Here is a 25,171-nt window from a genome sequence, read left to right on the forward strand (position 1 = left end):
ATGAATGCACATGTTCAGGCTTCAAAGAGAAGAACTTTGTTTTTGCGATGGCGATGGCGTGTTTAAGGCAGCAGCATAATTCTCTTTTAAAGTTTTTTAGTCTGTAAAAATAACCAAGAAAAGGATAAAAAATGTTTGAAAGAACTCTGACATTAATCTGATCTGATATACAGTTCTGACTGTAACATAATCTACTGGAAACAAAAGGCTCATGTAAACTCACTTCACCGTTTCATTACTGCAGTGACTGAGTACAAGTCCCTTAGAAATAAATAGATACATAGATAAAGAAACAACACTAAAGAGGAGAATCATGTGTGTGCACGAGTCTGCTAGGGTCAGTTTGGGTCCCAGTGATGTCAATTACATCACTGAAATGCACCAACTATGCATGAGCCCAGGCAGCAGACTTCGAAGAAGGACTGACTCGGCTGTCATGACATACGTGAGACGTTCTCTATTGCATGTAGTTTCTCCTGCTATTGCAAAACATAGTAGGGTAATACTGCCCAATATTGTGTAAAAGGATCCTGGGCCCAACTACTTCCACTTTAAAGTTATGTAGACAACAATCATCAATAGCATAAAATAATAATAATAAAAAGGTTTTTTGCTAAATAGCACAGATGTTACACATCCTTCCAATCTTGCTCACCACCACTTGTCTGATTTGCCTCCTTTGAATTTCTGGAAAACAAAAGTAAAGCTTAAAGATGGCAGTTCTGAAAAACTGGAGGACTGAATTCAAACTATCATTCGTCTAATTGGAATAAAAATGACCTTTATTGACTTTATTGGCAAGTCTGACACACACACGTCATTGGACAGCCTTTGAACGCCACCGCAGTTAACATTTCTCATTTACAAAAGTTTCATTGTAAAAGTTTAATCTGTTTAGTTGGATTTGCTTTAATAATCCTTGAGATGTATTTGAAACTTGACAGCAGTCCAGCTGTGACAAAGGACTTGCTTATAGTTTCTAAAGGCACACAGCTGTATATTGAAATTCCAGTAACTTAAACCACTTGTCAGGACAAAACAAAAAAGTCACAGAGTCTCATGAATATGCTGTCCTGATCGATGCCATGCCACAGTCTTATCATAAAGGCCTGATGAAGACTCTGCTAAACATGTTGAACAGTCCCAGCATCAATGATCTCGATGATAAAACAGAGAAGGTTTTGAACCAAAACTGGCAGTTTGGCTAAACTGGGGGACTGTGGAAGTGGGGCCTTGTTGAGAAGGTATCTGTAATAGACCTACAGACGTCTGTTTCCAAGATGGAGAAGCTGTCTTTACAGTGGTCTCGGCACTTCAGACAGGTCATTATGACAGAAGCTGAACTGACGCTGTTCTTGAGTGAATGGCACATGACTCACAGCGTGACGAGGCAAAACTTTTGCTATTTGGGTGGAACTAAGTTTCATGTCTGATGAACACCACAGCAATGCACTGCTCATTATCTGGATTAAACAATGTTTACTGTGAATTATGGTGATATAGGCCATGGTTGACTTGTCAGGATCACGATGAACCAAACTACAACCAAGGCAATGTTGGAGCAGCTCCAGGACAAGACTCTGGAGAGTCAGAGATACTCAGCCAAAGGCCAGACCTCTCTACAGAACATCTGTGCAAAGGCCAGGAGATATAACAGGATACCGGATTCTGTCGACAGACTGGCGACCTGTCCAGGGTGTACCCTGCCCCTCACCCTATGGCAGCTGGGGTAGGACCAGACCCTGACAGGGACAAGCAGAAGAGAATGGATGGATAGCCTGGTTTCTAAGTGACTGTTAACATGAGGAGTTGGCTCTCCGACAATGTAGTTATGTCATTTGACCAAATGGTTGAGAAATATTCTCTCCCCAAACATGACTTTTTCCGTTACTTACAGATAAGGCATTATATCGTGCATAGTACTGACTTTAGTGAGAATCATGAAGTCTCTCCTGTTGAGAAATTATTATTTTTAACAGACAAAGAGGTACCTGTGAAGATATTTTATAAGGCTTTATATTCTGTACCTTCAGTGATGTCACAGAAGCTTAAAGGCACATGGGAAAAGGAGTTAGGTATAGCAATTGATGATGAAGAGTGGAAAGATGTCTGGAGTTATGCCAAATCAATCTCAGTTTGTAATCTTACCAAAGCAATACAGTTAAAAATCATACACAGAATGCATATATCCATATTTCGCAGACATCAGTATAGTCCTACCTTTTCACCCATGTGCCTCAAATGCAAGACAGAAATTGGTACCCTAACTCACAGCTTCTGGTCATGTTTGAAATTGCAAGAATATTGGTCTAATGTGTCATCTGAAATGGAGAAGATTTTCTGTTGTGAATTGGAGATGGACCCTTTGTCTCTCATACTGGGCCTCCCCAGCCAGCGGTTAATATCCAAGAATAATAGGAGATTGTACTGTGTTCTCACCTATGCGGCGAGGAAGAATATACTACTCCAATGGATTAATGAAAAAACACCAACTATTAAAGGTTGGCAAAGAGTAGTGTTGGATCTAGTGCCATTGGAATATCTTACATGTGTACTGCACTCAAAAACAGATCAATTCTTTAAGGTGTGGGAACCATACTTGAATTATGTGGAACCTGATGTTTCTAATATTATGTTACAAGGATTCTCTTGAGTGTTCAAACTGCAACGTACTACTGGGACTACAGGTATTGTACTGTATTGTATTCTCTCTTTATTTCTTTATTTATTTTTAGATGGACCTGAGCTGGTGTTTTGTGCTTAGTTATCAGTCTGTTTATTTGTTTGTTTTTGTTCTGTTTTGTTTATTTGTTTTTTGTTTTTTGTTTGTTTTTTATTTATTTATTTATTTTTAGATGGACCTGAGCTGGTGTTTTCTGCTTAGTTATCAGTCTGTTTATTTGTTTGTTTTTGTTCTGTTTTATTTGTTTGTTTTTTGTTTGTTTTTGTTTTTTATTTATTTATTTATTTATTTATTTTTAGATGGACCTGGGGCCCGTTCTTCGTACCTCGCTAAGTAAGTTAGCCGGATTTGAATGTTGACGATTTTGCGTGATCTTGGATCGTTCGGTTCTCCGAAGCTCATCTGGGACTTGCTGTCATAGCAACAGATCCGTAAGCGTAAACCTGCTCGGGAGCAGGTTTACTTTATGTAAACAGGATTAGATCGCGGCCACTCAGGTATGTCCGCTGCAGTTATATGAAAGCAACAGCGATATTTCGCCACTGTTTTACCATAAATAAATATTATCAATGTAACTAAATATAATGCAGCATTTGATGCTCTTATTGATGTCATACAGATACATACAGGTCATTTCCGAAAAAAAGGGAAATGTACTATTAATCATTCTATTACATGTATTTGATTATTTCAGATGTAATTCATATTTTAGAGTAGTAATAGTAAATTACTTCGTGTAATCAAGATGAGAGACCACGGCTATAAAAGCGAAGGTGGATTTGGGAAGTCTGTCGCAGCCATGTCCTGTCCGTTTGTACGCGAGCAACCCATTGCCGAAGGTGCAAGATTGATAAGGAGAGTTCTCAGAATTCAGCGTATATTGCGGGATAGACAGGAACCTTTAGCTCAGCGCGACAGTGTGCTCATAGAGAGATATCGATTTTCCCGTGAGGGTATTATTTACTTAACCAACTTGTTGGATCCCTATGTTAAGAGTTCCACTCACCGTAGTCGGGCATTAACAACTGCACAAACTGTGTGCATTGCCTTGCGTTTCTTTGCGAGTGGCACGTTTCAGGAACAGGTAAAAGTGATGGAGTGTTATGTGAAACTACACACAAAAAACACACAATGCCAATAAATTACACAGTACAAAAAGCATTTTAATTAAGGCAACAACCAAATATTTTACATTGTACAAATAGAATTATGAGCTCATTTACCAGTTATGAAGGTGCTGCCGCTACTGCACCCCGGCTGCTGGTCTAAGGAAGAGCTGCCCCCAGGGATGCCCTCCACAATGGGTCTGGTGGCATCCAACCCTAGGGCCAGCTCCTCTGCCGGGGTGTGACGAGGGGGTGCAGGACCACCACCTGTCTTTATTTGCTCTGCCCTTTTCTTGGTTGCTGTTATAAACAAACAAACAGATTATTTCAGGGTCTCTTTTCAAGAGACTAAAAGCAATATAAGTGATAGATATTACCATTCTGTAGAATATTCTTATATTTCACTTTTACTTGTTCCCATGTTCTAGTGGGTCCTGTTGTGGCTCTAATGTGAAAGAGGATAATGTAATATAATATAATATGATATAATATAATATGGTATCATGTAATATGATATAATAGATTACTTACGAGTTTAATTTGTCAGCAACTTTCTGCCAGCCCTCTCTCCTTGCTTTTGCAGCCTTTGCAGTGTTCCCCTGCGTTTTAATTAAACTCTGAAACTCCTGAAATCCTTCAATCAAGAGTTCTTGCTCTTCTGCCGTAAAATACTGAGCGCGCTCCTTCGACATCTTCGCCGACCAATCACAGGGTTGCCGATCAATGTTTCTACTATCGATGCGTAGCCCCTTTTAAGCCACCCAGTGATCTCAGATTACTTCATCCAGCTGTACTAATCGTCAACAACAGGTGTGTTCGGAGAACCGGATTAGCGAGCTCAAAGTTAGCGCGATGATTTGATCTTGGATGTGTCATTTGATCTTGGATGTAGTAAGCGAGGTACGAAGAACGGGCCCCTGAGCTGGTGTTTTCTGCTTAGTTATCAGTCTGTTTATTTGTTTGTTTTTGTTCTGTTTTATTTATTTGTTTTTTGTTTTTTGTTTGTTTTTGTTTTTTATTTATTTATTTATTTTTAGATGGACCTGAGCTGGTGTTTTCTGCTTAGTTATCAGTCTGTTTATTTGTTTGTTTTTGTTCTGTTTTATTTGTTTGTTTTTTGTTTGTTTTTGTTTTTTATTTATTTATTTATTTATTTATTTTTAGATGGACCTGAGCTGGTGTTTTCTGTTTAGTTATCAGTCTGTTTATTTGTTTGTTTTTGTTCTGTTTTGTTTATTTGTTTTTTTGTTTGTTTTTGTTTTTTATTTATTTATTTTTTGGTTCTGAATTGTACACTTTATTATGTTATGCAATTATGTACTATTTGTAAAAAAAAGCAAAAACAAATAAAAAAACATTTATAAAAAAAAAAAAACACGATGAGTTGGTCATGATTCAGTGCTTTGTCTTTGTTTTTTTTCTGGCCCAAAAAGCTTTTGAAACTATTTTGACTTCATCGGTTTTGTCAAAACTAGAAATTTGTTGTGGACAGACATCCATATCCTGAGTAGATTAGAACACATTACTGCCATAAGACAAGCTGTTTTGAGTGAAGCTTTCACTGTCAGTCATTTAGACACAAATGAAGCTTGTCACAGTCCTGTTACAGATGACAGTGACTGATGTGACAAGGTGTTCCTACAGCTAAAAGTGTCATAAACAAAGAACATGTGCTCTGATTTCAGGCATATTCCATTTGTCCCCCAGAGCGCCCTCCACAGTGGACATGCTGTGGAAGCTCTGGGCACCTCTAAATATATCTGCCAACGAGTCAAAATCACATGTCACTAACTATCAGGTTTTTTTTCTCCAATAGAAGCATCAGTGTTTTCGAAGCTGAATTACCAACCTTCAAAGAAGTGATGGACTGTTTTTTTAGGTTTGTTAAAATTGTGAAATTGTAAGGAACTGAAGCCTAATCAATTCCAAAGACACTATAATACAATTTATGAAACAAATTTGGTGCAATATCACTCTCTACCAGAGGCAGATGCAGTTTTAAAACAGACAACCCGTTTCAAGCTTGAAACCAATCTCATAGTGTGAAACTAATGAAAGGACAAAAGGAGCAATTAAATAGTAAACAATGATATTACATGGCAGGCTTACAAAGGACAACATATTACAAGAGATTCAACACTGAGCTGCCAGGCAGGAGGAAAAGATAAAGACCTCAGAGGAGGTTTATGTATGTAGTGAAGCAGAACATGCACAGTTGGTGTGACGGATGAAGATGTTAGGAGCAGGGTGAGATCGAAGCAGATGATCTGCTGTTGGGAAGAAGAGGAACTAAAGTGCATTAAAAATGATCAGCTGCAGATGGACTAGGGGCCATCACAGGTGACCACCTGTTGGACCCGCTGTCCTATGATCGGCACCTCAGGTCAGTCAGGTCCCACAGCTCGAGGCTCACTAAGAACATCTTCCCCTGGGCCATTCAGACTGTTAACAGACACTATCACCCCACACCTGCCCACCAACCCACCAATCTGAGCCATGGTCTGAGTAACCCTCATCACTTAGACCACTAACACTTTTTCTTTCCTCTACTTCCAAGCAGTTTGCAACTCGTTCTCTAAAATGTGCTTCTCTCATGTTTTTGTATGTATTTCTCTTATTTCTACATATTTCCTCTGTTATTTATCCGTGCTGTTTACTATTTATATTTTACTCTGGCACAGTTGGTGTGGAGCACCCACAATTTTGTTGTACATGTATAATGACAATAAAGGGCTATTCTGTATTCTAGAAATAGTAAAGAGAGGCCAATACAAAGACTGATGGTTACAGAAGTAAAGACAGCAAAATATTAGCACATATGTTTTTTTTTTTGCTGCAGTGACCCAAATTGGCCACTGTAGCTGCCTGCCCCTTTCTGAGCCTGCTTCTGTTGGCAGTGTCTTCCTATTTAAAGAGCGTTTTACCTTCTCACTGCCAAGTCTTGCTCAAAGGGGATTGTTTGATCAGAGGGGTTTTCTCTGTGTCATTGTAGGGTATATACCTTATAATAAAGCACCTTAAGGTGATTGTTGTTGTGATTTGGTACTATATAAATAAAACAGAATTGAATTGAACAGATGGATGGATATGAATATTCACTCTGTCTGTAACCATTTTATTCTATTAACAATAAAACACATGGAACAAACTGCCACTATTTTATCTACTATTTATTATTTTATCATAGAAATTTGAGAGTTTCACAGCTGTAGCTCCATGGTAGACAGAGTTACCACCAGTGACACAAACTATCACTGGACGTCCTGTCTGCAAAATAAACTTGCTGTCTTTAACCATATCCTCACTCTTCTAAAATGTCACTGTCTTTAGTTCCATGTCAACTTAAGCAAACACTTCGGTGTTGCTCAGCTGTGGAGAATATTTTTGTTGGATTCATTTGACAGCACACAAAAGCACATTAAGAGGATAAGACGTAGGATAAGAAATGAGAGGTAACAATGGATCTGAAGAAATGTGAAGATGTAAATCACAAATATTTTGTGAATCAGAGGAGTGAAGAGGGGGAAAGGGACAGATAAGAGAAATGACATTTACTTGCTTATTCAGCCAGCGGGCCCAGCTGAGATTAAGGAGCTCTTTCAAAGGAGAGCTGGCTGTGATAAGTCAGGCTGTGTGTCCACTGGGAACGTCCTCTTAAACTGCTGCCTTCCTTTTATCATTGTTTACTGTGCAGAGAGGAGTGTTAACAGAGAAAGTGTTGCAAAGTTTCACCATCCAAGACCAATCCCTCCCACCTTTGCTCTCAGAAGGGAAGAAATCTTTTTGCGCTTGATTGAAGAGGTAATGAAGAATAAAGAAGCACAGCACACCTGAGATGAGTTCAGAGCAAAGAAAACCCCATACGCAGCTGTGGTTAAAGTCCTCTGACCTGCCGAGCAGAATGGAGCCGGGGCGGTGTCATGGACACAACAAATATGTTCAAATATGTTCAAGCAATTTAACAATTTGTTTGTCCAAATTTCTGCAGATTATTTCATGTATAGCATATATTTAATATATGCTATAAATGAGCTTGTCTTTGGTGTTATCTAACCAGTATGAAGGACGTATTCCCTTCCAGCTGAAACACAGTACACAGATAAAGACATACAAAGCACAGAGTTTTAATTTAATTCAAAATGTATAACGTTCTGTTCATTTGAAACAGCTTTCTTGGAATTTTAGAAGAAAACTGAAACATTGTGGCAAAATCTTCAGTGTTGCCTTTTCATGTTTAACAGAAGCCATTCAAAATTGCACATTGTAATGTAAATAGATCCAGTTACCGACCCACAATTTACAATGGAGCTATTATGATTTGTTGAATGTTCTGCATTGATATACTGTTTCAGTGATGGTTGCTCATATGGTACACAGTACATAATATACCAAACTGTTTGATGTTATAGAGGACAAGATGCCATGCCGACCTACCATTTAAACCCTTTGCGAGGTTCAGCCAATAAGAAAACAGTGGGTTTAATGGAGCCAACATCTTGCTTCAGACATGAGAGGAATTTTGATCCATGAAGCTCCTAAAATATAGAGATCAAAATGTTATGAACACACTTAGCAACTGGTGAAGTCATGTGGATCAGCTGGATTCGGTTGGAGGGTATCAAACATCAGTGAAAGTTGCATTTATCAGAATTTTAAGATAAAAAATATCTTCATGTAGTGTATGACAGGCTTACAAAAACCATAACCAGATGGAGGTATGGTGGAGTCCTGTGGTCACATGACAGAAGAAACCTGCCAGGAAACATATACACAAACCCACTGTGTGAACAGCACGCAGAAGCGCAGTTAGTCAGAAGGGAAGTCACAAACTCTGCAGCCTGTTTGGCTTTGTGTTGAGTTTATTATTTGATGCATCAAGCTTACACTGATCATATCCTTCACAAATCATTTTTGGGCCTCGATGTTAGGCCAAAAGCTTCAAAAGCAGCAGACCTGCTCACCGAGCACCAGTCCAACTGATCATCCACCTGTAAGCCCATCAAAGACCACTTGGAGAAGATCAGCAGCATTGTGGGCTTTGATGTCAAACCAGATGTGAGCATGTTACTGCAGAAACACATCTGATACGTGTGTGACGGTGGAGAGCCCAACAAGCTGTGTGAATTGGGTGACATAAAAAAGGCTTCAGAATCTATTTCCTAAGATTTTTCTTCCTGTCCAGCACCACAGGACAGCTTTTCACACACCAAACACACCCTGTGTGTCCATCCTCACCTGAAGAGCTGCTTTAAGGCCATCATCAAACTGGGATTCACTGACGACATGGGAATTACATAGTGTTAGTGTCTTTTTCTCACCCAAAGAAACAATTCTGTGATCATTCACAGTAGTTGTCTTGTATGGTCTTGCAGGCCAGCTGGTCTTCTAAATGTGCCATTAATTAGATTTGATTTTGGAACTCCTAACATTTGTTTAATGCCTTTAGGATTCTTTTGTTTTTGCAGGCTAATAATGTCATCTGTCATTTGCATCTCATCAGCATTTCTTTGGACCTCATATTAGGAGCTTCAGTGAACAGCTACAAAATACAAGTTCAGAACCTGGGATTAGCTCTGCTTCATTTGTCATGGAATAACAGTCCAAGAAGCTGCTTGTCAGCCAATTTTGTTTAATTTTGTTTGAACGTCTGAAACATCTCTGACTTAAAATCCACTTCGTTGGCATAGAGGGCTTTAGAAAGAATAATCCCAGTACTTATGGACCCAACTGTATGTGGCATGCATTTGGATTCATGTCCGTGCTTTTGTGTCAAAAAACAGGGCAAAATATTTTGAGTAGAACCTTGTACAAAAACCATAATCAGTTCACAAAGTACAAGATGGCATGGTTGTTGACATTCAAGAGAAGGGATGGAGAAAGCGAAAGGGAAGGTAATTGGAGGAGGTGGCCAACATGACTACATGAGCTAATGATTAATAGCTTAATTAGCCTCAGTTATCCAGTTAATGAGTGCTAATGAAATCCTGCAGGCAGTTGTGGCTGCACTGACATGTCACTGCTAAAAGAGAAAATCTGTATGGCTGTGTGTGATCATTTTTCTTCTGAAATGTGGCCCACAAACACAAACTACGTAAAAATGCATAGACGAGCACACAATGCACATAAATTATGATCAGTCTTCACATGCCTGACATAAACACATTAACAAACTCACACATTAGAGCCTGGTATGGCAACAATTATCCAACATTAGAGACGCAGAGTGAAAGACTCGTGGATAAAAATCTCCTGCAGTACAAATGAGCTGACCTCCATTTCATGTAAATAATGAGATCTGCCTGTTTTACAAAGAAACAAAAGTCCATTAGTGCATTATTATTTTAATTATTGGGATGATTAACACCAATTAGTGCTAATGTCTAGATGATTAGCAGGTAAGTTCATGCATTTGACGAATAGCAGCGAGGTGAGAGCAAAGGACAACTACAGAAAGAGCAGTGTGATCAAAACTTTGGCTCCATGGGCTCATGTGAGAGATTCGTATTGGAGAGAAATTCAGAACCATTCAAGCAATTATGTGATTCATAAATGTAACAATATTCATAAACAGCAGAGGGCCAGGAAGGACCTCCCACCGTCACATCAGAGACAAATGTTGGACAGTCTGAACCCTGCACATCAGGTCTTACAGTCAATGTCTAAAATCTGGTGACCCATCATCAGTGATGACAAGTAGCCCCAACCCTCCCAGTCTGAGTCCTAACTGGGATAACTATTAAAAAATGCTGTCAAAAGCATTCTTATAGCATAGCTTTAGGGTTACAGGTGTACCAAAGTGCTTCAGTGGTACTTCTTGTAAATCTTCATACAAATGATGACAGAATCACATGTTGTGGTAGTTAAATGTAGAAAATAGCTCTTTCTTTTGTCCCAGTGGAAGTAAGTTTTCAAATGTTTTTGGTGTATGTTGTTGTTTTAGTTGAAATATCCGTCCACATTTTTCTGGTCACACAATTAAAATATGTAAATGAACATTTCCTTTTTTTGTTACTGTCATTGGGGATTTCTTTGCCAGTCTTAACATTTTTTACACCAACTCGACAAGCCATCTGCCATCGACAAGTTTTTGAGTCTGAGTTTTCACTTTCAGTTAATATCTGAACAATTAACAATTCTTGCCACACTGCCAACAACAGCGATAGCAACACTGACCGTGATTCTGGAGCAGTGAATGTCAACTGGTGGCCTGCGGGCCACATTCAGCCTGCCGGAGCTTTCCATCCGGGTCCCAGAAAATTACTGAATTGAGGAAGAACCCAGTGAGGAAAAACATCTCTCATTCAACATTTATTTTTGTGGTCAGATGCTAATTTCATCTAGTTTTTTTTTTTTTACAACTTTTTCATGCTTGAAATATATTCCGAAGGCCTTTCTCCTGCCAGTGTATCCGGCTAACTACGATATTGCGTGTGTCAGTGGTGGATAACTTGACAGCCTCACAGATATGAAGCATAAGATATCACAAGCGCCCTCTAGTAGCTTGCTGCAGCAAAGGTAATGTGAGTCTGTTAACACTGACAAAGGCTAAGAGATAAGATTTATTCTGAGTATCTGACCCTCACAGTGTCTGCTGAGAACATTTCTGGCCCTTAAGCAAATGCAGTTGATGATCCCTATTTTAGGGTATTTCTTTTGGTAAAAGATCAAAGTCAAGCCCTCATTCTGGTCTTGACATAATTAATGACACAGAGAGACAAAACAGAGCAGTGTTTCCCAAACACTGTGCTGCGGCACATAGGTGTGCCATTAGAAATGAGCAGGTGTGCCGTGGAAGATTGTCTGGTTCCACCTGATTAGTACTCTAAGCCAGCGGTCCCCAACCATTTTTGCGCCACGGACCGGTTTAATGTAAGACAATATTTTCACGGACCGGCCTTAACGGTGTCGCGGATAAATACAACAAAATAAAATGATACGACCAAGACAAAAACTGTGGTATTTTGTAAATTTATTAATAACATCCTCCTCTCTGCCCCATAATGCTCTCTGGTCGCTATGGTAACACGTAAATATATCTTTGAAAATAAGACACACAACTACAAAACGGGAAAAGACCCAGGGAAACCGAGCTAACAATAAAAAAACCTGAAAACCATAAATTTCACACCCGAGCCTCAACTCTCGTGGCCCGGTACCAAACGACCCACGGACCTGTACCGGTCTGTGGCCCGGGGGTTGGGGACCGCTGCTCTAAGCGATCGGCGTGAGTAATGGGCAGAACAATTCCAATCCCTGCCACAAGAGGGCAGTAAAGATATCTGCTCTAATTAAATGGGTTGCCAACTGCCAGTACAACAGAAGAAGACGAAGAAGACATGACATAATAGTCATGCTGTGAGTGAGACGACACAGCGTGTAATAGCAATAGATGAATATTTGAAAAGAAAAAGTAGTCAGTCTGACCTGGTCCTGGAGAAAACTCCGACCCAGATGAAGGCCCTGCATGAGTAGTGGTCAGAAGAAAGCAAAAAAGGTATACTGGGGACAAACTGAGCCAAGTCCGCTATGCCTGGTGCGCAGGGCATGACATTTTTGTTTGGTGGTGTGCCGTGTGATTTTTCTAATGTGAAATATGTGCCGTCGCTCCAGAAGGTTGGGAAACACTTCAAATAGAGGACAAAGATGAATTTTAGGATGAGGTAAGTTATGGCGTTATTTTTGTGCCACTATTTTGAGCGCACGTAAAAAACTTTTGAGCGCACGTAAAAAAACATTTGCAGGTGCAAGTGTTGCATTTTGAGGAGAAATTTATTTTGAGCGAAGAAAAGCTAAATTTGAGTGAACAAAATTCATTGTTGCGTGCAAAAAATGTATTTCAGTGTTTGCTATTATCCATACACACACCTCCCACCTGAGGAGGAGGAGGAGCCACTAGGGGAGATGAGTTGGGACATCAGGCATTTAACGAAATGTGACGTCTTTGTTTCAGAGCTGTCAATGATTTTTAAAGCATTGTCAATTAAACATGACATTTGGTACAGATTCAGCATCTGTTCACTGTTTTGTTAGAGCCAGCTGCTGAATTTAGCACCACTGTAAATTACCAGCACAATGCGAGAAGAAATTAAATATACAGATGTTATACTTTTGTGTTTTTACCCATAAATTGTAAATATATATTTTTACCCTGCAGCTGATCATCTTAACAAATACAGCCTATAAAATACAAAACAGTGAGCTGCTGGGTTGTAAAATGATGCAACCCTACATATGACAGTAATAGAAGCTCTTTATGGAACAGAGCAAGATGTTTGTGTTCTTGTGCAGCAACAAGGAGCTGAGGTCACAGTTATGGTTAATCGTACTGGACCAAAACTCTGAATAGATAAATACTTTCATTTAACAGCACATTCAGCTTTAATCAAAGCCTTTGATTCTTTAAGTATCGTTACTGTCCCAGCTGAGGCCACCAGTACGAGTCTTCAGGCTGTGCATCCCCTCTAAGAAAGCTTCTCTTCTACATGAGAGAAGATGAGACCCACAGTAACCCAAAGGAATTACTTCATCTCCATGCAGAGTAACATATCCTCATGGAAGTGCTGACTCTATTTCACACAGAGCTGCAAACTACAATGTGGTTTACACTCTGTGTGCTGCAAACCAGAAGCAGAAGGAATTTTACACTGGTGAAGGGAAGAATGGATTCACTTAAAGAGGACCTACTATGATCATTTCCAGCTCCGTATTTTTATTTCCGGTGTCTGCTAGAGTAGCCTTGCACAACTCCCTGGTTCAGCAGCTGTTAAACGTCTGTGTAAAACAAACTGTTTTAGCTCCTGTTTCTTTAGGCCATCCTACAGAAACCTTCTGTTTAAGAAGAGCAGCCAATCTGAACAATACTGGCTTACACAGCATGGGAGAGGCATCTGTGCTCACAGCTACAGGATAGTTATGCTGTGCAAGCAGACTGCAACATGAGAAGGGGCCTTCTTATGCTCTACAGTTTATCCCAGGCCTTATTGGACATGATTTTCAGTTCCCTCAGAAAGTTCACTCTCATTTGAATATGTCCAGAATAATTTCACAGGAGTCGTTATTGCTCCTCATTCCTTACAATATAACTTCACCAGCAGTTAGCCTAATGATACAAAGGAGCAGCAGTAATATCAGATATCCTTCCACAAGGAACACAATAACCGACTTTAATTGCTTCACTTGAAGCAGTGATTTACTCTCAGCCCAAAGGGATTACTTCATGTATTGGCATGTAACATGCCCTCATACATGGAGGCACTGACTCTCATCCACATTTGTTTTACATGCAGTCCAAAGTTGTCCCTGTGCACATCACAAATCATTGTGTGATCAAGACAGGAGAGCATCATCTGCAAAAAGAAGAGCACTCTTCCCCCCTCGTATACATAATTCATTAATGTTTTTCTGCCCAACATGTTTTTTTTGTTTTTTGGGGGGTTGTTTACTTGTTTAATTTTCCAGTCACTGGATACTGAATATGTTGCCAGTGCATTGTATGCTCTATATATGGTAACAATGTGTTTTATCTTCACACTCTGAAAGCCTGTGAACCTTTTAGTGCTTACTTCTGGATTCAGATGGGTGATGCTGTCCTTGGTTTGACGTCCCAGCGGGCAGGTCAGGGTTAGGCTACTACTTCTGTCTCGCTATCCTTCATCCACGTTGTTGTCCACATGGTAGATAATAGACCTACATACAGTCTGCCTCTTACTTATGTTACATTAAATCCAACAGTGGAGCATTCGGTCCCACGACTGTGTTGTTTTTTAACATAGAAATACAAGTATGCACAACTCACTTAACCTGTTTGGAAGAGTGCTTTGTTGAAGGGTGAGCACATCTTAGTGAGTACATCACATATATCTAATGAAACATGATATGGCGACAGATTTTCCAACAGTGAGTCTCATATTTAGAACCGGAATCCTACATGTGACCTAAAATGACCTCGAGAAGTTTATGAACTAAACTTTTGTAACAGTAAATTGGTAGCTGAATAAAAGAGTCTCCTTTCCATCGTACATCTAACTAGAATTGGCCATTTGAGAAACAAATATGAAGCATCATGAGTTTGCAGCTGATGCCTTTTTGAAACAAATATTGCAGACTGACAGCACAATTCTGAGACGATGAATACAAGTACATTTGGATTTAAGAAACAGTGCGGCGTTTCTTTAAAAGAAAACCTTCAGCTGTTGAGCACTGTTGCTGGATCGATCATGCTTTGAGATGAGGTTGCACAGGGAACTTTTCACTGATAGAGGGAAGAATTAATTCAATCAGTTACCAGCAATCTGCAAGCAAACCTCACACCATCTTTATGAAGCTAAAGACTAGAGAGGATGGCTTTTAAAACAAGGTAATGATGTTAAGCTCGCCCTGAAACTCACAATCAAATGTCTCAAGTGGTCAAACTGAAAGGTTTTCCATGGCCTTCACGACCCAATGAACAAACCAGTATAATGTGTACTTTGATACAGCAGTGGATACATAATGGCTTAAGAATGTCTCAACCTGAAGGCTGAAGTCTGTTTTCAGAAAGAATGGGGGAACGCTACCACATATAATTATATTATAATAACATATTATGTTATATAGTTTTATAATAGAGTAAAACATAATATTAGAACTCTAAGGTCATGAGGTACAGGGTTGGGTTAGGGTCAGTATAGCATCTGAATGTTGTTGGGTTTTTTTATGTCAGGTTTCCTGGGTCGTTGACCCAGCGTTTTAGTTTTGTCATGTTCAGTTAATTTTCCACATCCATGTTTTTCACTTCCAGTTTTCTGTGCCAGCCTGTCTACCAGTGTATTACGTTCCAGTTCATTCCATGCATCATTAGTTAGACTAAGTTCAGCCGTGTACTCACCTGTTTCCAATTGTCGTCATCATTCAGCCTGTGTATTTAAGTTCCTCAGTTTCACCAGTTCATTGTCCCGTCATTGATGTTGTCACTGCTGTCTATTCCGCGTTTGCCTTTCAGTTCAGGTCAGTCAGTCATTCAGTTCAGCAGCCTGCCCTCTTCCCTGCTCTGTTCATCCTTTCATCCTGCCACTCCAATAAACATCCTTAATCCTCACCACGAGTCCAGCGTTTGGGTCCCCTCTTCTCCACATCCACACAGCAACTCCTGACATTTTACATGTTTCTGTTTCTGTACGTACACCTAAATTGCATTCGATCAAACCAAATGCACATTTTGTTCTAAATGTATTTTTTAATTCAACAACTTAAAACAACACAAATAAGATGAAACCTGGTTACTGGATTAAAACCCTTTTGTCTTAAAAAACAAGGTTCTGATAACTGCGGCCTTTCTCTGTTCAGCTTGCATGTCTCTCTCTGCCTACTCTGACTTCCTCCCACGATCCAAAGACATGCATGCTAGGTTAAGTGGTGATTCTACATTGCCATTAGGTGTGAATGTGAGTGTGAATGGCTGTCTACCTCTCTATGTTAGCCTTGTGATAGACTGGTGACTCGTCTAGCAAGTACTCCATCTCTCGCCCTTCGACAGCTGGGATGGTCTCCAGTTCCCCCGTGACCCTGGAGTGGATAAGCAGAAGAAAATGGTGAGATTTGTTTTCTGTACTAGAAGCATAGAGGAATCTTTAAGGAGTAGGAACGGTGTTTTTAACTGAATGTATATGCACAAGAAATGAATGCACAAGAAGGACTGGAAAGACTAATGACATTCAGCAGACTCCTTGTGTTTTCTTAGTTTCAGTTTAACCCAAAGTGGCATTTCATGTTTGGGTAAGAATGCTGTTTGGATTAGCTGGTGGGCTGAAGCCTATCTTAGCTGAAAATGACTGAAAGTTAGAGTTTACCCTGGACTGAGAGACAGACAACCATCCACTGCTAAATCCAGTCAACACAAAGAAAGGAACACTAGGCTCCATCCATCCATCCGTCCGTCCATCCATCTATCCATTTTTCCTTCCATCCATCCAGCCATCCATCCGTCTATCCATCCATTTATCCATCCAGCCATCCATCCGTCTATCCATCAAGTTATCCATCCTTCCTTCCATCCATCCAGCTCTTCTGGTTTCACCCTTTTCATTAGAGTTTGGAACATATCCGCTGGGATTTGCTCCCATTCAGTCAAAGGTGTCACTGAGTCACTCCAACTCTAAGACCAGCATTCCAGTTCATTACAAAAGTGCTGAATTGGTTTGAGACCAGTCAAAATCTCCTGCTGAGTTTAGTGAAACAAATTTGTGTCACCCTCAGCTATGGAACATTTCAGAGCTAAGTAAACTGGCCAGTTCAAAATTAGGCTATTTTCATAGCTGCCACCTTTTATAAGGAAAAGTACCTGATTACTTGATGGTAACATCCCCATGTTCATGTATTACTTTCACTTTTATGTAAATGTTTTGGAAGATTTATTAGACAAAACCGGACGCTAGCTGGTAGGAAACAAGAAGATGAAAAGGAAGAATGTAAATGTTGTACATATTCTGAGGGGAAAACAGCAGGTAACAAAAGACAAAAACAAAAGAAATACCATCCACAGGTTATTAACGTATGTATTCTTTAACTTGAACCCAAGCACACAAACGTATGTGAGCAGAGATCGAGTTTTTCTATCTATCTATGGATCTGTCTTTTGTATTCGGATGCTGTATGGATTGTGTTGGCTGTCAAATCTCGTCTGTGTAATTAGTGCCTGCTGGCGATATTTGTGCTCTTCTTCCCTCTCATCCACTCTCCCTCACTCTGAATTATCTGTGATGCCTCTCCTTCTCTCTCCCTCCACTCTACAAAGCAATAAAAGAGACGGGAGCGTGGGTGTCGATTGCTGCTTCACGTTGCTGCTCAGCTGACAGGCAGGAGAGGAAGAAAGCAAGGAGAGGAGGAGGAGGACAGAGGGAGACAGGAGGAGAGGCGATGAGATGGCGTATGAGAGAAGGAGGAAAGAGAGAGAGTAGGAGGGAAAGAGTGTTTTGTGTCTGCAGCTGCTTGGGTGACAGAGAGGATGGAGAACAGAACAGAATGTACTCTGTGTTTGTGTGCATTCATGTGTGTATTTTGGTATACAGTATATGTGCTGCAGCTTGCGCACTCTGCGCATGTTGTTAGGTGTGTGTATGAGCTCCTGAATGCATTTGCATGGCCGAATGTGAAGAAGAGAATCCACGGAGAGAGATGAAGAGGTTTGTTTTGATAGTGAGATGGAGGTAGCATTGACCTAAATACTAAAAGCATGTTTCACACAGAGGAAATGAGGCTCTTAAGCCCAACGATCTGCAGCAGCAGCACAGCTACTTAGCTAACTAGGGGAGATTTAATGACCCAAGAGAATACTATTAGAGAAAATAGTGAATTATATATGATGATTTGATACAGTTAAAAAACAATGCTGTGCTCTGTAACCCGAACTCATTTGTCCTAAATAGTGTAAAATGAATTGGAGCAAGTACAGCTCATGCACATCTGATCAGAATCAGCATGGCTGGTGCAGCTCCCCTTCTAAACGCAGATGTGCAGACCAGGCAAATTTCAGGTTTCTCGAGAATCGATCATCCAAATGCACACTTTTTCCCCTCACTGTGAATGAAGTTTTGGGGGATTTTCGTCAGCTACACTATTGCCAAAAGTGCCCAAACCACTGAATTCAGGTGTTCCATCCCTTACTGTGCACAATCAAGCACCTAGGCTGCAGACTGCTTCTACAAATGCTTGTAACAGAATGGGAATGTCTCACTAAATATTCCACAGTGACTGTTATTTATTTTATTTTTTTTTTGCTTGTCCCATTTGGTTCTTTAGCCATCAGAATTGTTGTCTGAAGACCAACAAGGATACCCAATGGATTTACTTTGCCAAATGGATCATCACGGCCTTGCCGTATTGGTCCATTTGATCAACCTTTGTTGTTATTATTTATTTTATTTTATTTTCAGTTGTTACAGACGGGACAGACATGACTGAGGGATAGGAAAGGGAGAAAGAAAGATGAAGGAAAAGAAAAACAGAAGGGAAGAGGGACAGTGAGAAAGGGCACTTAAAAAGAGAGAGAAGAGAGGAAAAAAAATCTCCTGGATCACCTGTTGAGAGAAAAAGAAGAGAAAACAAGCAAAAAAAAAAAAAACAGAGCAACATACTAAACACAACACCATCGCATTAATCTAGCTAAGTGTAAACAGCAGTAAAAACTAAATATTGAATGTTGTTGTGTAGCAAGCAGGACCGACAGCGCACAATGTGCTTGGAAATAGCAGCCAATAAAGGTATAATTTATGTCTATGAACAGTGAACACCCGTGTGCACACCTGTGTGGATCAGTGCGCTTGTATTCAAAAGGTTTCCCCATGTAACGGTCTGCTAGAGGGTGTAGGGAGCCATAGCCCCGTCCCCCAGGGCATGAAGCAGGCATGGAGGAGATCCAGGCTCCAGACATCCAGAGGCCCCAGAGTATGAGCGCCCAAGGAGGACCACCGGAGGGGCATCCGTGCCACCCTCCTGGGAAGAGCTGAGGAGAGCCCCAGATGAGGGGTCACCCAGTAGCCACGGAGCAGAAGCCAGAGGGGGCTGCAGTGGCGTGCCCGCTGGCTCTGCCGGCAGCCAGCTGTGCCAGAGTGAACCGAGCTGGAGGCCCGAGGGCCCCCTTTGCCCCGGAAGAGGCCTGACCAAGCAACAGGCACCAGGCCCCGCCACAGTGACTGTTATAACAAAGTGGAAGTGATTAGGAATGATAGCAAGTCAGCCACAAAGTGCTAGGCCACATGAAACCACAGAGACCGAAGGTCAGCAGACGCTGTGGTGCACAGAGGTCACCAATTTTCTGCAGAACAGTATGTAGAGAGCTTGTGGAATGGGTTTCCATGGCCGAGCAGCTGCATCCAAGCCAAGCCTGCATTTGTCTTCCCAGAGGGCTGTTATCTCTGCTACATGGATTTTCAGCACCTAGTAAACAGATGTCCTTCCTGTTCAGGATAGCAGTTATTGAATTGCTCAGGAGTTTAATTTAATCTGATTAGAATCAGAATATTAAGCTCTATGTAGAGTGTGTGTGTGTCTGTCTGTCTGTCTACCATTGTTTTATGTCATTATCTGTACAGTAAGCAACCATGGGGGATTAGGGTTATTTTTTCAATTTATATTTTTATTGAAAAAGTACATTGATATTATTTAGTCAAAAAACTTTTTCTTAGTCCTTTTGTTTTTCATTCAGATAACAAAATGTAAACTCGGTGGCTTGACAGTGTATACATAAAGAAGCATGTTTAACTTATTTACATAAAGTACATTCAATACATATTGTGAAGTAGAGGGTCAAACTGACGTTGTACAGTACATGGGAGGTACACCAATTCAGGGCTGGTGTTACCTAAAGTCAGGGCAGAGGGGGGATACAAAGCAAATCCATTTATTCCATATTTTGTAGAATTTGTCTTTTCGAATTTTTAAGGAGAATGTCAATTTTTCCATTTCAAAATATCTCAAAAACCACATTAACTCAATCCTCAAGTGTTGGTAGGGAAGGAATTAGGGTTAATAGAAAAAAATCTGCTAAATTATGAGAACAACTCACCCAAATAACTTCACACTTGACATTGCACCTCCTCAGGTCCTCATGAAACCCCCACTGAGTGTGAAGCAGATCAGATGCGCAGCAGAGAAAATTCAAGAACACAAAAAATGAGATGCCCTTTTTTCAGTCTGATTTGCAACATCATATTTAATTATGAAACAAAGCTATTCTGAAAGTGTTTAGCATATAGTGCTAAAAGTACAACTATTTTGCTAAAAAAAAAAAACCTGTAACTTGATGTGTGATTCCCAATGAAATGAGAATATTCCTCTGATTCGAAGATTAAACAAACCATTTAAAAAGCAAGTTGATTATCAGACAAAAATGTGTGTGAAAAACAATAACAGTCAGAGTTCCAGATTCGTTTGTAGATCATTGGCTCTTGTATAGAAGTGTTCAAGCATAAATGAACGTAAGATAATGTGTTTCTCTGTTTTTATGTTTGGACACGTTCACTTGTCTTTAATCTGTGGTTTTATCCAAACTGAGAAGCAATTTGTAGTTGTGTGCTTTTTCACTATACAAGTAGAAGTTACTATTAATTATGTGTTTTATTATTAAAGCTTTGCTGAGGGAGGCAAACAGGTGGATGAAAGATTTTTAATGAATCTGGACCACAACAACAAAATGTTGTATTATTAAACAATTTTCGGGCTCATTTTTTAAGGAGGTCTTGTTTGAAAAATCACGGTCGTTTTCCAGAAATAGCAAAAAATAAGACCTGCCACTCTGTGAGTTCTATGCTCATAGATTCATGTTTGGGTGAAGTGTGACATATAACAATAAAAGTATATGAAATGAATTCATGTTACAGATTCGGTGCAATGAACCCCTGGGGTCTGTTTCAGAAAGCGGGTTTAGAAAACTCAGAGTTAAAAATGATACTCAGGGTTGAGTAACCCCGAACTGTCCAACTCGGAATATTTGGTTTCAGAAAGGCTGATAACAATTAGTTCAATCAACGCGGAGTTGCTTTAACCCCAAGTTAAGCGCAAGCGCACGAGGATACATAAAGCCCTGATTAGTGGAGCACAGATTAAGCGAGTCACCATGGAGACGGAGGGAAAGATGGCGCGGTCAATGTATTTTACAGCGCTTGAGGCCGAAATTCTGATGGCAGCATATGCCGATAACATGCAAATTTTGCGGAAAAAAAGTAACACAGCCTCAGCTGCAAAAGAAAGGGAGCATGCATGGCAAAACATAGCCGACAGAGTCAATGCGTGAGTGTTAATTTAAACATTGATCTAGGGATTTCCACCCATTTAACACGTTATTTTATTATATTTCATTTTATTTTTTAGTTTATACATTTTATTTTGTGATGTGATGTGAGCGCAGGTGCAACCCAACAGGCCCCAAACGTTCCTGGCAGCAAGTAAAAATGAAATATAAAAATATAGTCCAAACAGGTAAGGTGTAATTGTATTATGAGCCATAGTGCTTGGTCTGTTTGTCCTATGTAAATCAATTGCAGTTAGAGGCTACATTAATTTTCTTTCTGTAAGCACTTATTGAAATTATCTGAGCACATCACAAGTACATATTTGCTTACTCTGTAGGCTCAAATGTGACCCGTTATAGCCAACAGAAAAAAAGCGGAGGCCCGAAAAACAGGTGGGGGTCCTCCACCACCACCACTCACAGAGGCTGAGCAGTTGGCCCTCAGCCAAAACAGTGGGCGCCCTGTGGCTGAAGGCATCTCTGCGGGGACATCCTCTGAGTCAATAACCCCGCAAGACACAAGTGCCTACATAAGAGGTAAATTTAAAATAATACATGATGTGCATACATCCTTTCTTCACAGTCACCTTTGCAGTGCTACTCATTCATTTGATAAACTCTTTACCATAATGAATTATTTTGTAGTGAAGTTATTTTCCTACTGATGTTGCCTTCCCTCAGTCTTGGTTGTCTTTGAGAACATAATGACAGTGAAGTGTAAGGTGATTGGTATATGTTTGTTAATTGCCATTATGGGGCAATCGTAGCTCAAGAGTTAGGAGTTCGCCTTGTAATCGGAAGGTTGCCGGTTCGAGCCCCGGCTTGGACAGTCTCGGTCGTTGTGTCCTTGGGCAAGACACTTCACCCGTTGCCTACTGGTGGTGGTCAGAGGGCCCGGTGGCGCCAGTGTTCGGCAGCCTCGCCTCTGTCAGTGCGCCCCAGGGTGGCTGTGGCTACAATGTAGCTTACCATCACCAGTGTGTGAATGGGTGGATGGCTGGATATGTAAAGCGCTTTGGGGTCCTTAGGGACCAGTAAAGCGCTATATAAATACAGGCCATTTACCATTTGGTCCCTTGCAAGTTATAAGTGACCTGTATAAACCTCATATTCTATCAGTTGATGGTGATGGTGTACTGCATCTGGTGCAGCCTCCTGTTGAGCCAGACCAACATGCAGTTGTGAGTACTCTTAATACTACACAGATTATATGAGTTTACAGTAGAACAGCAATGTTGTTAATTTCATTACTACAGGAAAATAATGAAGAAACATTGACAGCTGTTACAGAGGAGGAAGCAACAGACACTTTATGAGGTTTACATCTTACAATGGAAAATATAACAATTGAATAAAATGTGGTACTATAATAAAACCATGGACTTTCTATGTCTCTAACAGAGTGATGATGGAAATGCAGAGGAAGAGGGTCCAGCCATTTCTCCAACAAAACTTTCCTCAGTAAGATGTTCAGCACTGATTTACAACCAACCTAAGTAGGCATGTACTATGAATGTCAATGCTATTTTCTGTGTTTCAATAGCTCCCTGTAAAGCAGCTGTACAAGACCTATTTGATCAAGAAAGTAAAAAAATGCGACTTGGAAATGGAACACTTCAAGCAGCAGATCCAAAAGACCAAGATTGAGATTTTACTGCTGGAACATCAGTTAAGGGTGGGTGAAGTGGTCAGAGATGGACGAATTATTTCAGTGTTTGAACAACATACTAATATACTTATTAATACTTTGTGTACAGGAAATACAGGCGACCAATAAAGCCAGTTGAACCAAAAATCTGTTTATTCTTCTTTCAACATGTTGAGGTGATGGGTCAAAGGAAATGATTGTGACATATGGTGTCTCTGACTGCTCTTCCATCTTGTATGTCCGTGGGAGGGTCAGGATGTTCATGGTTTGGATCACTGCTGATGTTTGGTTCAGAAGGACAGTGTTCTCCTCTAATTGTGGCAATGTTGTGAAGAATCACACATGCCACAATAATGTCACATGCCCTTTCTGGGGTGACCCTGAGTCTTTGAAGGCACTGGAACCGGGCCTTAAGCATTCCGATAGTCATTTCAACTCTGGCTCTTGTCCTGCAATGAGCCAGATTATATCGCTGCTGTGGGCCCGGTTCAGGGTCAGGGTAAGGGGAAAGCAAATAGGGTAAACATGGATACCCCCTATCACCAAGCAAGTAGCCAGTGAACTCTCCTAAGACAGAAGGATACACTTCAGTTCAAATGTCCCTGTAGCAATTGGTCTTTATATATTTTAAAGTATTTTCAACTCACCATGTCCAAATTTTGTGCTCAGTGTACATTCACGAAAAATTCGTGAGTCATGAACAGAGCCTGGCCACTTGGCTTCCACATTTGTGATAATGTTGGCAGCATCACATATGATCTTCACAGTGCAGAGAACACAAATTAGCATCCATTACTATAATGAAATAATTTGTTATTTTTAAATGCTACAGGGAACTATGTACCTGTACATTAATGCTGTGGAAAGACTTCCTGTTCACATAGTCTCCTTCATTTACTGAAGGAGCAATGATTGGAATGTGAGTGCCATCTATACAGCCAATCACGCCTGGGAACCCTGAAAATAAATGTAAAATTTAAGTAGTAGTTCAAGTATCACCACATCATGAATTAAGTTTTGTTCATCCTGATACCTGCAATTTTGTGGAATCCCTCTTTGATAAATCTTGTAGGTCTATGACCGGGGAACACCACAAACGAGTACAGGAGACGTTTCAGTGCAACTGTAACATTCCTGACTGCCCGACAGACGGTAGCCATGGAAACGTGCTCAGCGTCACCAATATTATACAGAAAGCTCCCGTTTGCAAAAAAACGAAGTGCAATACAAATAATATGTACAGAACTGAGAGAATGTCCGCGATGTGTCACATGAGCAATATAAGGCCTGAGGATGTTATTCAAATATATTATAGATTGTGCTGAAAAACGGTAACGTTCACACAGAAAATCATCAGGAAATGATAAAATGTCCAAACGCGCTCTAATCACTCTCTCCCGGCGGAGAGCTCTGCGGAGAATTTGGGCTTCAACATCTACTGGCTCTTCAAGGAAGGGGCACGCCATGTCTGACACTTCCTACAGTCAGGTTTCCGACAAAGAGGCGGAGAAAGTCAGGGTTAGTTGAAGTAAACCTGCTAGGGGGCAGGTTAGCTTCACGGAGTGTGTCGTCATAGTAACTCACTCAGAATTAATCTAAACTCGCTTTGTGAAACCGAAAACCCAGAGTTTTCGGTAACTCAGGGTATACTTACTCAGAGTTTGCACTAAACCGGCTTTCTGAAACAGGGCCCTGGTGTCAGATTCTATTATTAAAGCAGTGAAGCAACTGCTCTGGGTAGCTTGCTGCATGCTGTGTACATAATGTAAAGGATAAAGTAGACACACACACACACACACACACACACACACACACACACACACATTATATAATAAATAGAAGGCTGTTGTTTGTTTAGGGAGGTTGGCTAAATCACAGCTTCATCTCCTCCACCTCCAGGGTTACCCTTACCAAAGCACTTCATCATCCTCCTCCTGGTACCTTCCCAGTTATCTGTGCAGCAGGTGTGG

At 40.5% G+C, this 25,171-nt stretch overlaps 1 protein-coding gene and 1 long non-coding RNA gene across 2 annotated transcripts; one reads left to right on the top strand and one right to left on the bottom strand.

Annotated features, from left to right (window-relative positions):
• Nucleotides 1-21,897: 21,897 nt before the first annotated feature.
• On the top strand, nt 21,898-22,989 carry LOC134640503 (uncharacterized). The gene is made up of 3 exons (XR_010095477.1): nt 21,898-22,090; nt 22,673-22,734; nt 22,955-22,989. It is a non-coding gene; the product is annotated as an uncharacterized LOC134640503 (long non-coding RNA).
• Nucleotides 22,990-23,101: 112 nt separating this feature from the next.
• On the bottom strand, nt 23,102-24,828 carry LOC134641566 (putative nuclease HARBI1). Its single transcript, XM_063494040.1, has 4 exons — nt 24,235-24,828; nt 24,046-24,158; nt 23,849-23,960; nt 23,102-23,768 (listed from the first exon to the last, which is right to left on the bottom strand). Exons 1-4 carry the CDS (start codon nt 24,665-24,667, stop codon nt 23,386-23,388), a joined length of 1,041 nt encoding a protein of 346 aa, XP_063350110.1. The 5' UTR covers nt 24,668-24,828; the 3' UTR covers nt 23,102-23,385.
• Between the last annotated feature and the right edge of the window lie 343 nt (nt 24,829-25,171).

The sequence above is a fragment of the Pelmatolapia mariae genome, linkage group LG14 (genome assembly GCF_036321145.2).
Source record: "Pelmatolapia mariae isolate MD_Pm_ZW linkage group LG14, Pm_UMD_F_2, whole genome shotgun sequence".
NCBI classification, from domain to species: Eukaryota; Metazoa; Chordata; class Actinopteri; order Cichliformes; family Cichlidae; genus Pelmatolapia; species Pelmatolapia mariae.

Excerpts from the sequence above, each read along its gene's own strand:
- LOC134641566 (XM_063494040.1), bottom strand. The coding sequence starts at position 24,667 with ATGGCGTGCCCCTTCCTTGAAGAGCCAGTAGATGTTGAAGCCCAAATT. Across the intron at positions 23,961-24,045 it reads TCCACAGCATTAATGTACAG|ATCATATGTGATGCTGCCAA; the intron begins GTACATAGTTCC and ends TGCACTGTGAAG. Across the intron at positions 23,769-23,848 it reads GAGCACAAAATTTGGACATG|GAGAGTTCACTGGCTACTTG; the intron begins GTGAGTTGAAAA and ends CTTCTGTCTTAG.